The sequence below is a fragment of the Chroicocephalus ridibundus genome, chromosome 5 (assembly GCF_963924245.1).
Source record: "Chroicocephalus ridibundus chromosome 5, bChrRid1.1, whole genome shotgun sequence".
Lineage (NCBI taxonomy): Eukaryota > Metazoa > Chordata > Aves > Charadriiformes > Laridae > Chroicocephalus > Chroicocephalus ridibundus.
In genome coordinates, this window is record NC_086288.1 from 8,407,702 (window position 1) to 8,424,580 (window position 16,879).

At 43.5% G+C, this 16,879-nt stretch overlaps 1 protein-coding gene across 1 annotated transcript in view; it reads left to right on the top strand.

The window, feature by feature from the left end:
* The first annotated feature begins 226 nt into the window (after positions 1-226).
* The window catches only part of CDS1 (CDP-diacylglycerol synthase 1), a 34,146-nt gene continuing 17,493 nt past the window's right edge, over positions 227-16,879 (top strand). The window contains exons 1-4 of the mRNA XM_063337191.1: positions 227-585; positions 8,552-8,679; positions 11,618-11,714; positions 16,051-16,148. Of these exons, the coding sequence (XP_063193261.1) occupies positions 478-585; positions 8,552-8,679; positions 11,618-11,714; positions 16,051-16,148 (431 nt within the window). The 5' untranslated portion in view covers positions 227-477. The remainder of the gene's footprint in view (positions 586-8,551; positions 8,680-11,617; positions 11,715-16,050; positions 16,149-16,879) is intronic.

A 16,879-nucleotide genomic window follows, 5' to 3' on the forward strand; every position in this document is an offset into this window, starting at 1 on the left:
TGCGCCGCGGGAGAACGGCGGGGAGCGGACCGGGAGTAGGGTGGGCCGGGAGAAAGGCGGTTGGGGCCGGGAGAACGAACGGCGCCCCGGGAGAACGGGACCCCGCGCCGGGCCCGGCGTCGCTCGCGGCCGTCGGGGCCCCGCCCCCTGCGCCGTGCGGGGGCGTGGCCGGTGCGGAGGGGGGCGGAGCGCCGGGCGCACCTGGGCGACCCCGCCCCGCCCTCTTCGCCTCAGCCGTCGCCGCGGGGACGCCGGCGCTTCTCCCCTGCCGGGGCGGTGGGGTCCGGCCGCGCCCCCCCACCCCGAGCCGTAGCGGCGGTGTCCGCGGACAGAGCGCCCCCCTCCCCGGGGAGGGGGGGGTGTAGCGCCGGGCTCCTCAGAGGAGGCCGGGTTCCGCGGCGCGGCCTCCGCGCCCTCCCCGTCCCGATCGGCCCGGCCCCGCTCGCCGCCGGCTGGGCGTTGGGCTCCCGCGGCGCGATGTCGGCGCGGCGGCGGCGGCGGACGGCCGCCGAGGAGGAGGAGGAGGAGGAAGAAGAAGAAGAAGAGGAGGAGGAGGAAGAGAAGGCGGCGGCGGGTAGCGACAAGGTGAGGGCGTGCGGCCGGGGGAGCCGTTGGGGCAGGTGCGCGGGGGGGCCGGGAAGCAGCGCTGCCTCCCCCACGCAGCGATGGCCAGGCCCCGGCCTCGGAGAGGAGCCCTCCCCGTGCCGCGACGCCGCCGCTCTCTCTGCCCGGCGGGAGCAGGGGAAAGGCGACCTGCCAAGCCGCCTCGGTGGCCCACGCGTGTCCTGCCCCGCTGCCATCTCCCCCTCCCCCGCGGCGAGGCCGAAACGGGAGCGTTCGGGTTTCCTGCGGGCCCGCGGGAAAAGCTCGGCGCCGTCGACCCGGCTGTGGTGGTTCACCCGTCGCCCCAGGAGCTGGGGCAGGCAGAGGGCACGCCGCAGGGCGGCTGGGCCAGTGCGAGCTGGGAGGCAAACAGGGGATGGTGGCCGGCTCCGGGTAAAGGCTGTGTCAGCACTTCCCCGGCAACTGTTTCTGTTTTATGGCCTTTCAAGTGATAGGCATTCACCTCTGGCCCGGAAAGGACTTACAGTATGACATTTCTGCTAGGGCAAGAGGTTTTCGAAATACTGAGCCTATGCATGGCGTTCATTATAGTGGCAAAACAGCCACGGTGCTGTTCTTTTGTTTGCCGTGGAATTAAGGCTTATCTCTACAAAAGCTAACCACATCGCAGTTGCTAATCATCTGAATAAAATGAAAGAGGTGCTCTCATTTTGGTAACTACAATTAAGCTTTCTGGTTGCTAAATGGAGTTTGCGATGCATGATGGAGGGCTCCCGAATCGGTGACTATTTAAACCTGCACGGATGTTGAAGCTGCAGAGTGTGCAGTCTGCCTTACGCGTTGTGGCTGGGAATTGGAAAGTCAAATTCAATAGTCAGGTTTTTTTCTGTGCTTTGGTTGTGGTAACTCAGAGCCAGTGAACTTGAAAATTTGCAGTACTGTGCTGCGTTGAGCTTTGTGATCGAATACGGTAACGTTTAGACTATAGCTGGGCAGAGAGTATTTTTCTGTAGACAAGAATTAACTTTTAAACATGATTTCTTGTAGCAGCGTGCTCAAAAAGCTGTTTTTCTGTGGAGCTGTTCAGGTTTACTTTATTTTGTAGGCTAAGTTCACTTCTGAGGTGCACAGCCTTCAAAGAACTGTTCTAGTTCAAAGCCTCCTCTCCAGACCTCAGAAGGGTGCACCTCAAACTTGCCTAATGTTATTCTTGGTTTATCAACATGATTTCCAGAGAGGGAAGTGCGGTTCTTGCCTATAGGCCTACTGCACTTGTACTTTAGCTGCTCAGCAGTCTAGCGTTTCATCCAGCTTCAGATGATGTTGAATCAAAAGGACTCTGCTGCTGTGTATGCAGCTAGGATGTTGCTTACAGGAGATGAATTTCAATATGCATACAGTTGTGATGGTTGCTTGATAGAGCCTCTTCCACTGCACAGAAGGTTTTTTGATGGGTTATGTGGGGGACCCTCCTTGTTCCTGTTAGAGTCGTTCAACCTGTCTGTGATGCACACAGCACCGGTGACCCTTGTCATGGCTCACAAGTGACATTAAGGATTGCTTTTACATATTGAGCTGTCTTTAGGGCTGTTGGTAACTGTAAAGATAAACTAGCATTTTGTACTGAGTTTTCTATCAGCGTGTCAGTTTTGAATGCGAGTACACGGGTATAGGTGATTTGATGGGAAGCATCCGGTCATCTGGATTCACAGATGCCACATTATACACCTCCTTCGATGGTTATCTTCCTGCTCTACCTCTCACCTGACCTTTACAAGTGGGTAACTTATTGTCCTTTGCCTATTTTGAGATGGCCTATTTGGCATGGTAACTGCATATTTGGACCCAAAATGTGTTCTTTTGTTCAGAACTACTCAGGATGGCCATGATGCAGTGGGTTTCCACTGCTTCCCTGTATGGCGCTTGGAAACATCACCCTCTTCCTCACTTGTAATGACGGAGAAAACTTGATTGTCTCCTTTCATATGGTAACTGCTTTGTGCTGCTTCTGCTCTTGTTGACCCAATTAATTCAGACTTCCAGATACATAAAGGTGACATGCTTTAAAGCACCTTGTTTGCCAAAGTAGAGAAGTGCTCTGTCTTTGCTGAAGAACTCCACGACACTAAATATGTCTGGAGGTTTTTATCTCTTGTACTTTCAGTCCTGTTTTCGGCATGTGATCCGATACTTCTCATGTTACATTTACTATATCCATAGATGCTGCTTTCTTACTGAATTTAAGCAAAGCTGGTTTTTTTTCTCATTGGTATGTTTTTTTACCACTAACTGGAAACAACTGGTAGCCATTTCTACATCCGTATCATTTCAAATAAAAGTTAACTTCCTTGGGTTTGTATGAAGGAATACGGTATGCCCTTTGTGAAGCTTCTTCCTGAAGTTCCCAAGCTCTGCAAGTCTCGGCATCTTCAGTTGCTCACTAGCTTGTTGAACCGACGACTTTTTGCAAAATTCCTTTGAACAGGTTTTGCCCTGCAGGGCTTTGTAATTTCATGAGTTTGTTTTTTCTTTGCATTGTCCTGTGGCAGGGGTGATTTTTCATCTGTCCCTTTCTTATTTGCTGCTGCTTGCCCTGGACGCTCTTTTCCTAGGAATTTGCTGCCGCTTGCCCTGGCCGCTCGTTTCCTAAGAATGTCTTGTCAAAGTGCCTTCACGAATACTCTGTGGTGCTTGCGAGCAAGAGGAACGATTTGGCATTCAAATACTTAATATGTGTAAGTCAGTTAAAGTTTTACAGATTGATCTGCCTGTGTTCATGCTCCTTTTAAAATTCCAGTTGTTTGCATCCTTTACTAAAAAGCAAGTGACGCTACTTTCAAATGCTTCGAAAAAATTAGTATATCCTGGAAGTAATCACAGTTATTCCTCTTTGTGCTGTGCATAGTTGTCGGGGTAGCACGAGGAGGGTGTAGTGGAATCGAGTTGCATTGCTGGCCATGGGAACAAGTGCCTGTTTGCCTAGGGTCATTGTTAATTATTTGTAACTAAAACAAGCCCAGAATCACTGACCACTGTTTCTCCTACGGTATTGAAAAATCTGTTTCTGTTCCCTGAGACAGCCCTTCCAGGGAATCAATTGCTAGACAAGTTTCTCAGACCTGTGAAGCTGGATTTGGGACTTGGGTCTTTGATACCCAAAACTTCCCAAACCCGCTTGGAGATAAATTAAATTCTTGATGGCAGTATGAGTTATGGTGGAACAATAGAGTCTGTTGTGTGTCACTTAGTTACTTAATTTGTCTTACTTCTTTTAGAATATGCAGAAAATGGATCTGTTTAATTTTCACAGAGAAGTCTGTCTGCCACAAGTGTGGTAATAATAATAAGGCCTGACTATTTCCAAACCTCTGTTTTCTTTGAAGTGGTGGTGAAATAGTACTGATGCAGATAGTAAAGGATCTGTAGGTTTCAGTCTTTGATTCAGTGAGTGCAGTTCTCTCACTTGTGTTTCTGCGTATGTCAGGCTTTAACAGTTCGGAAAAAAAGGTTTCATTATTCAGGATCTTCCGACACTTTGATATCTTGACTTCAGAGGAAGGTATCAAGGTACATCTAATTAGATATGCTAGAACGTGGTCTAAGTGAACTATTGACTTTGTTGTGAAACATGTGACAGAGACTGCAGAAAGGTCAAAGCTGGAGAAGAAAACTTACTTTAAGTAACGCTTATGCAGGTAAAATGACAACAACGAAATTCTTTTGCTTGCTTTTTTCACATAAGCTGTTGGCAAATGCCTTCATTTTCTCAGTTGCTCTTCACGTAGATGCTGCATTCTCCAAGAAAAACATATTTGCTGTCTACTGGGGAGTTCCTTTTTGAGTCCTGGAAAACATGCAATACCCGCAAAACATTGCACGTGCCTTTGTAACTCAAATAATTCTTGTGCGTGGTTCACTTGGCACGTGTTAATTGTAGTGGAAGGCATGTGGTACAAACCAGCAATTCAGATGCGTATGTTCTTTTAGATGATGAAAGGTTGGCATGTCTACTTTTTTCCTGCATGACACACGGCTGTATTCTGGTAGCTGTTGCAAAGTAGCCAGCAAGCAGAAATCCACATGGAAGCTTAACATGTGGCAAGATGTCACATTTTGAACTCCTGTTAGGGAGGCTCAGGCTCTTGACTGTTTGAGTTCCTCCTTTGTATGGCCAGGTATTTGAGGTCTTGTACAGAAGATTTAGCTTAAGGGTGAAAGTTTTGTCTTTAATAACACCAAAATTAAAACAAAACAAAACCCTACAACTAAATAAACCTTTGTCTTGGGATACTTTGGAAATGATGAAAACCAGTGAGCGCTTTAGTGTGTCAGATAGGCATGTTTGTTATGCACTGAGCTCTTTGTAGTGTGTGAATAATTGTCATGTTTGTGTGCTTTCCTGTACTTGTTAGGCCTGCATCATCTCAGCCTTGTTGTATTTGTATTCTATGAGCTGATCAGAGAGGTTCTCTTGAGGGAACGTGTGCCTTCAAAGGAAGAGAAGCAAGGAAGGACCTCATTGCAACACCTGTCCATTACAGTCACTTAGGATGTGTATCGAGATGGGAGTGGCACATGTTCTGTATGTAAAAGGCTCTGTTACCTGCAGTTTGAAAACTCTATAAAAATGAAAATACCTCAGATCAAACATTTAATTTTGAATTGGGGTTGAAAGGTGTCTTATTCACTTAGGACAGTACAACTTCTGCTGTTTTCAATTAACCTCTGAAAACCTTGTAAACACCTACCTACTGTACGAAACCCATGGCTTTTCAAGTAATACCCCTCACAGGTCCTTGTTGTTACTGTGAGCTCGGCTTGGCCAGATCCCAAACCTGAAGAGCAGGAGAAGAAGGGTCTGCTTGGTTTTATACTGAATTCCAAAACTGCTTCTACAAGGTCGATCTGAAGTAGCAAGGGTCTTGATTTTTTTTTTTTTTTTTTTTAAGGGCTTTGATAGTGGTTAAATTAGTGTTTCCTTCTATAGTGATTGTTGATGTTTGTGGCTGTAAACTGGAGCATTTACAATAAATCATGTAAAATAATTAAGAAAACAATTAGCAAGAAAGACTTGTGATGGGCTTCTCTAAGCACTTCATGATGCAGAAGACGATTAACTAGCTTTTAGTGAACAGCTTCCTCTTTGGCTTCTGACTTAGCAAATTAAATGCCTTATTCAGGAAATGGCTGTGGCCATTATACCAATTAACTGGAAAATAAAGTATTCAAGGTCATTTTTGAGGTATGTTACAAAGGGAAGTTGAAGATAGTTGGGGTTTGCCTCCCTGGGTATTGTAGCAATATAAAGCTAAAAAAAGACCAAATGCCCCAAGTTCTATGCAACCTGCAGGTTGCACCAACCAAGCTCCCAGTAGCATCAATATGAAGCATGAGCTACTGAAAAATACATTGGATAAACGCAGACTCCTTCTTCAAGGTGTTCAGATACTCGGAAAAATGCCATGCACCTGTGAATTCAGATGCTGGAAATGGCAAATCTAAAACATTGCTTCTAATGAGGTGCATAAGCGACAGTTGTGTGTTAAATAACAGAGAGATAAAACGAAGTATGAATTTTTATTATTATTTTTTTTAATGTTTAAGCACCAGTTTAGTATGGAAACATTTTCTGCAATCCCAAAAGCACAAAAATAGAACAAAAAAGTTTGGGGGTATTCTTAGTTCTGAGTGCTTAAAAGAGAGAACATCTCTGCCATGTGCAAGGAGGGATTAATATTAAAGACGCTAAATCGTGGTCTTAGGCCCAGGATTACTGCCCGTTATCTGCATAGTGAGTAGTGTCTTCTAGAACTGTACAGATAGCTTGCTGCACTCCACTGCAGGTCACGGTAGTTGGAACACGGCTTTGGGAGAGACCTGTGATCCCTTCCCCCTCAGTCACGCGTATAGTTGATTTCCTAAGCTATGGTACAACACTGTGAGGAACATCTCTGAATAACAAGGTTGCAAGCACAGCAATTTTTTTTATTTATTTATGTGCTTTTCAGGTGTTCTACGTACTTTCTGAAGTCTGGACCACAGTTAGAGTATTTTCTCTTTTTACTTATTAATTCTAGACAATGTCTGTCTCATAATTATTTGATTGTGGGGTTTCAAGGAATAGGAAAGCATTGATCATGTTTTTCAAAGGAGTAAATGATGTAAAATCCATTCAAGAATTTCATCTTGGGCATGTGTGTGTTACGATAAAGTGAACGAGAAAAAAACAGGCCTAACACTAATGAAGAGAATTACTCTTCCCGTCATTACCTATTTCCCTTGTGCATGGCTATAGTGCGAGCTCACGGTCTCGGGTTCTAAAAAGCTAAAAACAATTTAAAGATGAAAAGGATGGTGTTTTCCCTCGAACTACTGTCCTCGGAGAGAGCGCGGTGGACGGTGACTGGGCCTGGGGAGGCTGCGGGGAGAGCCGGCCTGCAGCACCCTGGTCAGCTCCCGGGGCGCGGGGCCGGGCCCCCGGCCCTCCCCAGGCCGGCTGTAGGCTTCCTCCTTGGCTTTGGGCGGCCGGGTTTGAAAAGCCTTATCTTTTCCACCTGTCTTGTTTACAGAGGTCAGTCACTGAGGCAATGGTTACACTGAAGTGTAACTTCCTGGAAAAGGCCAACGGATTGAGAGGAAAAGGCCTATAAACGGAGTAACCATGCCATGGCCAGGACTGTAGGCCACCTTAGTTCTGGGGTGCCTTATGGAGGGGGCGAGAGGGTGGATATACATCTGCCGTCTTCCAAAATGCCAAAAATACTTGGAACCAGGGAAGAAAATAATATTATTAAGGAAAAGTAGGATAGAAAAGCAGTGTTCATGGAAGTAGATTAAGGTGAAAGAACAGAGATCTGCGATGAGGAAGTTGGAAAGAGACAAATAGCAGTATAGTGGTGGTGAAAAAAGTTTTCAAGCGCAGTTACTTCACAGTCCCCAGAGCTGTTAAGAACTGATGAACCTGAGGCGGCAGGGAAGGCCGGAAGCTGTTTGGGATTGTAAGGAGGTGAGGCAAGTCAGGGAGGTCAGGAGGAAGCTCAGGTCTCAAGAGAGCCAGACGCTGAGCTAGAGACAGCTCTCTGCCTTACTGCTGTGCCAGGGCTGACTGCAGCCTTCTGACTCCCCAGAGTTGTGGCGTCTGTATCATTAGAAGGAGTAAAGTAAATCATCAGCACCCTTAGTGTTGGCTTTTAACTGAGGGGTAGAATAGTCTTGGCACTCTACTCTGACCATTGGTGACAATTTCTACATTGTCACCAAATTTATGTACTGCCTGTTTTGCATTTGGATTAGACACACAGTCTGTCTAGATGATGTCTTCCTGAGTTGTCATTAGTGAGTACTGAAGAAACAACAGCAGAGTTGGAGTCGTACAAGAAACTATTCTGAGTAATACTGTGTCCATAAGACACTTGGTCACTTCACAGTTTGTTTTTGTATCGTTCTTTTCAAGCTGGAGGGTGAAAGTCCTAGCATCTGTATGTACGAGACTGTGCCAGCAACCTCTTTTCATCGTACAAAGGGACTGTTTTTTTCATGCATTACACTTCCTTTTTTTTTTTTTTTAACATGACATTAAACCACCAGAAGACCCTTCTCCTTATTCCATAAAAGGTTAGTTTGAGACGTAGGTGAGGGAATGTGTTAGAGGGTTGGGGAGTTCTGTTGAACTCATGTGTTCTATGTCAGCTGTAGTATTTCTGGAAATATATATCCTCATACTTATGTACATGGGTTGAAAAAGTGCCTAGACTGTGAAGTTTCTTGAATGCAGCAGGTAATGTCACAGCATCTGAGTACTGGCCTTCTTACAAATATTTATTGGGATGCGTTTGTCCCTACAACATCTACAGTTTCGCTAGTACACCATTGTTGTCTTTTTAGAAGGCAATGTAGATACTATCAGTTCCTAAAGTAACATTTATGATCTGATACTGTTTTCTGACATTGTAGTTAATAGCCTTGTGTGTTGTGTTTGTTTTCTTAGGAAGTGGATTTGGAAGAAAGACTTGGTGAGTTGGATCTTAGAAGCGATTCTGACATTCCTGATGTTCCTCCACCAACAGACAGCACTCCAGAAATCCTCAAAAGGGCTTTGTCAGGCTTGTCTGCCAGGTAGAGTAAACCAAACGGTTCTCAAATTTAATACCTGCTGGCTAAAATTCTTACAGATTATGTTGCAGTTTTAATTCTTACAGATTGTACTGCAGTTTTAAATTTTGTATGATACGAATGAAAAATCACGGATAAACTTTAACTGGATATCATTGGTTTATTTATGCTTTGGTAGTCCATTCAGTGTAATACTTTTTTTGCATATACCTGAAGATTGACCATTGCATGCATTTCTAAGTTAGCTGCTGCAATGTTTAGCTACAGTTTATGTAAACATTTGCCATTGCTCAGTCTAAGCATTGCAATAAAATGGGCTAAAGAATAGCAATTGGGTTTGATATCCGGAAGATATTGGTATTCTGGGGGTTATAATAAACTGATTTCCTACATCCAAGGTTAAGGGGGGGTCAGCATTTGTGTATAAACGAAAAGGGAAGAAGTGTAAATTCTCTGTGTGAGCTTTTTGTGACAGCATTTCCACTTCTAAATAATTTTTCTTTACAGTTAAATACAACATAGCTTTTATTTTCCTACCTTTTAAAGCAATGTTTAATTTTTTCCTGCCATGTCTTTTCAAACCTAGATTTCTGCCTCCAGCCTCTGTTCACAGGAGCTTAAGGACTAGCATGTTTGCGGGGGGGAGTGTGTGTATGTGTATAGACAGATAATCGTGGGGACTTGCATATTCATGGGGGCTAACGAATAAAGTTCCTAGTATAATTTTTTATACAATCCCTTTACAACACTTGATCCATCAATCCATTTGGAGGTGGCAATTCACATTACATTTTTTTCATTAATGCAATGAAAAGGCGTTAGGTGTGTGATAGATCACACACCAAAAAAACTACCTAGTAAAATGAATGTATGTATCAAATATACATTATGTTCAATACGACAAACCAAGCAATATACAATGTAGATTTTAGACACAACTTAGGTCTTGCAAGAGTCAGAAGGAGGATCTCCAATCCAGACTACGATTAAAAACTTCTGAGTCCTTGTAAAAAAAAAAAAAAAAGATCTCCAATAGTTATCTTCAATAGCAGTGTGAAACTACAGGGTTTTTTGACTTGCTCCTTTTCTAATCTGTTGTCTGTTTTTGCTGTGTTGTTTGGGAGCTATAAACACACATATTGTTCCTGGCTTTCAAAAAGCATGTTTCTAAACTGCACCAGCTGCGAGCAGAATGTGATGTTCTCTACTGCCATCACACCGCAAGGAGTATCTAGTTCCTGTCACTTTCAGAGTTCTCTTACCAGACTCCCGCAACATTTAATATTAGGTCTCCAAATCAGACTTGTTCCAAAGGGTGCTTGCATGGTGATACCTCAAAGCCTGCAACTAAGAAGTGCGGGTGAAACCTTTCCTGTCTCACATGCTTGAAATTCTTTATCGGAGCGTTTGCACAAAGGTGCTTTGAGTGCAAAATTAAATTCTTGGTGCTTTGTGAATGCAAGATGCAAAATTACCCATTTGTTTAGTAACTGGCAGTCCTAACAGAGGTGTTGTCATAATGTGCAACATGAGTGAGTTGGACTATAACTCTCAGAGATCTCGTTTCTCTCTGTATCTGGCTTTTAGAAGAAATAGTATCCATAACTTTCCCATGGAGATACAATAAACTTGTCAGGTGGCTTCCTAGGTTCTGGAGGTTGTTGTCTTTCTTACTGAAGCTGTCTTTCCAGTGCTGCACTTGTCAAGACCCTCAAGATACTATGTGGTGTTTTAACATTATTCTGAAGGGAAGTTTAATTCTTCTCAAGGAGTCTTGCTCACTATAGATATGCCACTAGGAGCAAGCTGCTACTCTATAGCCCACATCATAGAGGAACATAAAGCATCTGTTGTGATAAAGCCCGTTGTGCCTTTGTTGTGATACTTAAGGCAAATCCAGTTAGTGGCTTTAGCTGCCACTAACCTGCTGATTAATAATATCGTTGAAAATCAAATTAATGTAGTTGAAGTTTATCTTAAAACTGGAATATTACGCAAAGCTAACAGGATCCCCTGAATCAGATGTGTCTCCTGATGCAGCAGTGAAACACAAGACTGATACAAACCAAAACATTAGAAAGCATGTCTTTAAGCTATAGTAGGGGGCTTTGTGTTTAGCAGTAATTCATGATGAGTTTGTTCAGTGTACTTTTAGAGGCAAAATTCTTGAAGGGAAAAACAGAGGCAACAGAGGAGAAAAACTTAAAAGTGATGTGAACCATAAAATGCAGACTGCTGATAGCTAGAAACACTTTCATGGCAGAGTGAAGCATGTGATGATGATTTTTAAATTATTTTTTTTAAATGAATGGGGCTTTTGATTTTATTTCTGATACTGACCTTTGGGGGCAGGGGTTGAGGGTGTGGAAAATAACATTTTGGTTAGTCTAGAAACTGCAAAAAAAGAAACAACCTAGCAAAAATTCCCAGTCATTTGGGTTTTTTTAATAAGAATTCATGTCAAGGTATTGCACAGCTTGAATACTGCCCCGGTGCCAGTGCTCACAAGAGCACAGAACTGCTTTCAATAGATAACCCTCTACCTGTCAAAATAGCTACTTTGTCGCTACAGAAAGTTGGTGATCATCTCTTTTTTTTTTTTTTTTTGTCTGTTACTCCTCAAAGAATCGTACACTTTTTACCTGGCAGCCTTTCTTTCATATGTAAGGCTTTATATGGCTTCAATATGGGGTCGATCCATTTAATTGCAAATGATGTTTGGGGGGGAGCACGGGGGAAGATGAAAGGTGCCTAACTTTAATTTCTTTTACTGTGTATCCTGTTTAGTCATATAGTTGGTTGATTCTGTGTTTTACTAAGCACAAAATTTTCTGGAACTCCCACTGTTTCTAATCCACTTTAATCTCTAGTTAGTAAAGGAAGTAGTATTTATTTTCATTTATAACTGCTTGCTTTTTATTCCCTTTTTTTTTTTTAATAGATGGAAAAATTGGTGGATTCGTGGAATTCTCACTCTAGCTATGATTTCTGTGTTTTTTCTGATCATATACCTGGGATCATTTATGCTGATGCTTCTGGTAAGTTTGTTTAAATACATTTTGCCCCACAAGAGTTACTTGATATCTTTGTTCATCGTGCCTAAGGCAGCTGGAAACAAACTGCACAGACAGTTCAGAGCAATTTGTCTCTTATTTGTGTAAATGTAAATACTTTTGAAAAACACTGGGCAGTTTCACATCTGGGCATTGGGATTAAGGACTTCTCATATACTGTAATTGGATTAAGGACTTCTCATATACTGTAATTAGCTTTTTTTTTTTTAAAGTAGGAATTAAAATAACTCTAAGAAGTTGAATGGTTGTTTCCTCGAGGTTTACTAAACTACTGTCATCCATTTCCTTGTCCAGTTCCCATCACCTACTGTTAACACTCTTTGAGGTTTAAAAAAAAAACAAAAATCAAAAAAGCCACAAACAGAAAAAAACCCCAAACCAACAACAAACCCCCCCCAAAAAATGAAGACACAAGAGTTTCATTTTTGAGGCTGAGGAAAGCAGGCAGCTCTGGTCTGCTGTTTGTGATCGGCACTGGAAGGCTTTCCTCAGGCATGTTCCATTAATTCCCTACTTCTGTATGGGTCTGCCCTGTGGCCTTGGATTTATCTGTAGAGTGGACGTAGACCCCTTTCCTAGGTACAGAGATAAAGTGCATTTTTAGGTCACGAAGTGAAGAAAAAAAAATTAAGAAATTCATACACCCTGCATACCTGGTCAGCCTTTACTGCTTCTTTCCATCTTTTTTTGTGGCTGGTATTTTTATTGAATAATGGTTTAACTATCTTTCCCAGTAACAGGCAGGGGTGTGGCTTCTAAAACACTGAAATTGGTACTTCTGGGTAACTGCTTTGATTTTTCACTCTAAGTTTGTTTAACTGTCAAAATGTGCTTCTACTTTTTTCGTGGCCTCCTGTGAAACACCTTTTGGCGTTCATAGAATCATTTAGGTTGGAAAGGATCTCTAAGATCGAGTCCAACTGTTAATCTAACACTGCCAAGTCCAACACTAAACCACGTCCCCAAGTGCCACATCTACACGTCTTTTAAATACTACCAGTATATCAACCACTGCCCTGGGCAGCCCGTTCCAATGCTTGATAACCCTTTCTGTGAAGAACGTGTCTCTTAATATCCAATCTAACCCTCCCCTGGTGCAACTTGAGGTCGTTTCCTCTTGTTCTGTTTCCTGTTACTTGGGAAAATAGACGGACCCCCACCTCGCTACTACCTCCTTTCAGGTGGTTGTAGAGAGTGATAAGGTCTCCCCTCAGCTTCCTTTTCTCCAGGCTGAACAATTCAGTTCCCTCAGCCACAACTTGTTGTGCTCTAGACCCCTCACCAGCTTTGTTGCCCTTCTCTGGACCCGCTCCAGCACCTCAATGTCTTTCTTGTAGTGAGGAGCCCAAAACTGGACACAGTATTCGAGGTGCAGCCTCACCAGTGCCGAGTACAGGGGGACGATCACTCCCCTAGTCCTGCTGGCCACACTGTTCCTGATACAGGCCAGGATGCTGTTGGCCTTCTTGGCCACCTGGGCACACTGCTGGCCCATATTCAGCTGGCAGTCGACCAGCACCCCCAGGTCCTTTTCCCCCAGGCAGCTCTCCAGCCACTTTTCCCCAAGCCTGTAGCGCTGCACGGGGTTGTTGTGACCCAAGTGCAGGAGCCGGCACTTGGCCTTGTTGAACCTCATACCGTTGGCCTTGGCCCATCGATCCAGCCTGTCCAGATCCCTCTGTAGAGCCGTCCTACCCTCAAGGAGATCAACACTCCCACCCATCTTGGGTGTCATCTGCAAGCTGACTGAGGGTGCACTCGATCCCCTCCTCCAGATCATTGATAAAGATATTAAAGACAACTGGCCCAAATACTGAGCCCAGGGGAACATCACTGGTGACCAGCCACCAACTGGATTTCACTCCATTCACCGCAAGCCTTTGGGCCCAGCCATCCAGTCATGTTTTTACCTACCCATCCAGGCCACGAGCAGCCAGTTTCTCCAGGAGAATTCTGTGGGAAGCGGTGTCTAAGGCTTTACTAAAGTCCAGGTAAACAACATCCACAGCCTTTCCCTCATCCACTAGGCTGGTCACGTTATCATAGAAGGAGATCAGGTTAGTCAAGCAGGACCTGCCTTTCACGAGCCCATGCTGAGAAGGCCTCATCACCTGGTTGTCCTGTACGTGCTGTGTGATGGCAGTCAAGACTATCTGCTCCATAACTTTCCCCAGCATCGAGGTCAGACTGACAGGCCTGTAGTTCCCTGGATCCTCTTTCTGGCCCTTCTTGTATGTAAGCGTCACATTTGCTAAGCCCCAGTTAACTGGGATCTCCCCAGTTAGCCAGGACTGCTTGATTTATGACGGAGAGTGGCATGGCGAGCATTTCTGCCAGTTCCCTCAGTACCCTGGGGTCAGTCCCGTGTGTGTCTAAGTGGTGTAGCAGGTTGCTAACTGTTTCCCCTTGGATTACTGGGGCTTCATTTTGGCCTGTCTTCCAGCTCAGGGGGCTGGGTACCCTAAGAACAATTGGTCTTACTGTTAAAGACTAAGGCAAAGAAGGCATTAGGTACCTCAGCCTTTTCCTCATGCCCTGTCACTATCTTCCCCCCCTGCATCCAATAAAAGATGAAGCTTCTCCTTAGCCCTTTTTTGTTGCTAATGCATTTATAGAAACATTTTTTTAATTGTCTTTTACAGCAGAAGCCAGATTAATTTCTAGTTGGGGTTTGGCCCTTCTAGTTTTCTCATAGCATGACCTCATGACTTCTTGTAGTCCTCCTGAGTTGCCTACCCCTTCTTCCAAAAGTCATGAATTCCCCTTTTTTCCCCCCTGTATTGTCTTGAGAGACTGGAATGCTGTTTCACCAGTATTATGGTCTGCATTATAGTATCTACATCTGAATTAGTCTGGTTTATATTTCCTGTTTTCAGATAAATGACATAACAAACTAGTAATTCATTGTTTCATTGGTGTAGGATTTTCTTTTTTGTATGTGAAGAAACAACAAAAAAAATCCCCTTTAAATTGTTGGTCACTGTAGAGAGAGGGTGTTTTTTTTTTCCAGTCCTTCCTTAGTAGTCTGTTATGCTTGAGAATGATGATAACGAACAAAAAGGAACAAATCAATTTACAGCGTGATTCAGTGTATTTATGGTATACTCTGAGATTGCAATCATGGACAAAGCTATCAAGAGATGAACCAAAAAGTATTTAAAGTTCGTATAGGATTGGAATAGAGTTCTTTCTCTGTTGTACCACGCAGCAAAAAATCTGTCTTCTAATATAATAAACTATTGAACAAAGTTGACATTTGAGACTAGGTAAAAAGAAGAATGTAAGGAAAAAAAGCTTCCATGACTTTGGACCCCAGTGTCCTTTTCCACTGTAAGACGCAATCCTTTAATGTTGCTCTTGCATATGGCATTTAAGTTTTATAATGTAGGCCAAGCAGAAGAAAGAGCCTGAGACAGGGGAGCTTCAAAACTAACTCACTTGGGTGGTGTATGACTGTTTCAAACTGTGTTCACACATTGAGCAAGATGAAATTTATTCACGAATGCAGGTGGTAAGAGAACACTGCAAAGCCAACATGCTGACGTGTGCAATCGGTGTGGGTAGGTTCTTACTCCTGCCTCTGGATGGGATTACTGATGACCTGTGTTTGTCAATGCTTGATATCTGGGCAGGGCAGTCTGCTTGGTGACTGTGGATTAGACAAAACTGGCAGAGTGTCCTTTGGAGCCCAAAGACTGCAAGGACGTACTACCAGACTTGCGCAGGCAAGCGCTGAAGTAGTGAGATCAGCAAAGCCAAATGCAGGCCGTGGAGGGTGTGACATTCAGACCGGGGTTAGACAAGCTTTGCTTCTAATAATCAATGCTAATTGCCCTTAATGAGACACTTGCAAGTGGAAGACCTGGGTGTCCAAGTTGTGTTGCACAGCTAGTTTTTTCCCCATGAGCCTAGAACATATTTCTTAAACTAAATTTAAAAATAAAATAGCCAAAAGTAACAGAAGAGCCTTCTTTGCAGGAAATACTTTTGGCCTGCTGCTGCCAAACTGTTTTAATGAAGAAGAATCAGGAGCTTTCCCTTGTTTCATGAGTGCATTCTTCCAGCTAGCCCAATGTCATTTTTCCTAGTGGTTTTGGGTTTGGTTTTTTTTTGTTTTGTTTTTTTTTTTTTTAAATGGAGCTTTGGTTTCCCTTGGACTTGCTTGGAAGCTGTCTGTTTTCTGTGCGGAATTTGAATTCAGAATAATTTCTCCCCTTAATGCAGGTTGCAGTACTACTTACTGCCTTTAAGAAACAACTGCATCATATTTACATAGTTTTTTTTATTTCTCTTCTTTTAGGTCTTAAGCATCCAAGTGAAGTGTTACCATGAAATCATTACTATAGGTTACAGAGTGTACCACTCATACGATTTACCGTGGTTTAGATCCCTCAGCTGGTGAGTAGCAAGCAGGAACATCAATAAGTAGGGATGTGAAACTTAAATCTTCATGTTCTTCATATCCTGTCATGGTGGGATGATAGCTTTGTAGGTCATGTGTGGACATAAAACTTGACATCTGCCTCTAATACAGGATTCTGTAGTTGTCTTTCACCTGTGAACTTGGACAAGTCAGTTGGCCTTTTACTACTTCAATTTCTTCCGTGTAATAAATATGTATATATGTACACATATATATATGCATGCGTATATGCTTTAAGTCAGAATTGAGCATGTGTAAGCTATCTAAAAATGTGCATAGCCGAATAATCACCTGATACGTATTACCTGAACTGCTTTGATTTTTTGGGTGGGGAGGAGGAAGGGGGGTGTTAACTTGCACAAGAAATACATAGGACAGGTACCTTAAAGGGTCTTCTTCATACACATAGAGAAATAAAATAATAACTTACAAGTTTTAAAACCTTTCCAATCGTGCACTCAATCACAGGACTGCATAAATATAGTGCTGAGGGATCTTCTGAAAGATGAGATTAATTTTTCTGGCAAATCCTGGATACTTGTGACAGTGTCCAGCTCATATAGGGCTGGATAAAACTGGGGAAATCAACTCTTCTGAGTTCTGGGAAGAACTTTTGATTACAGTCAGCGTTGTGGGAAGGTGTTTGGCACACATAGCATCTAAGGTGCTTAAGGACAATTCTTCAGATGTGACCTATGTTGTGTTG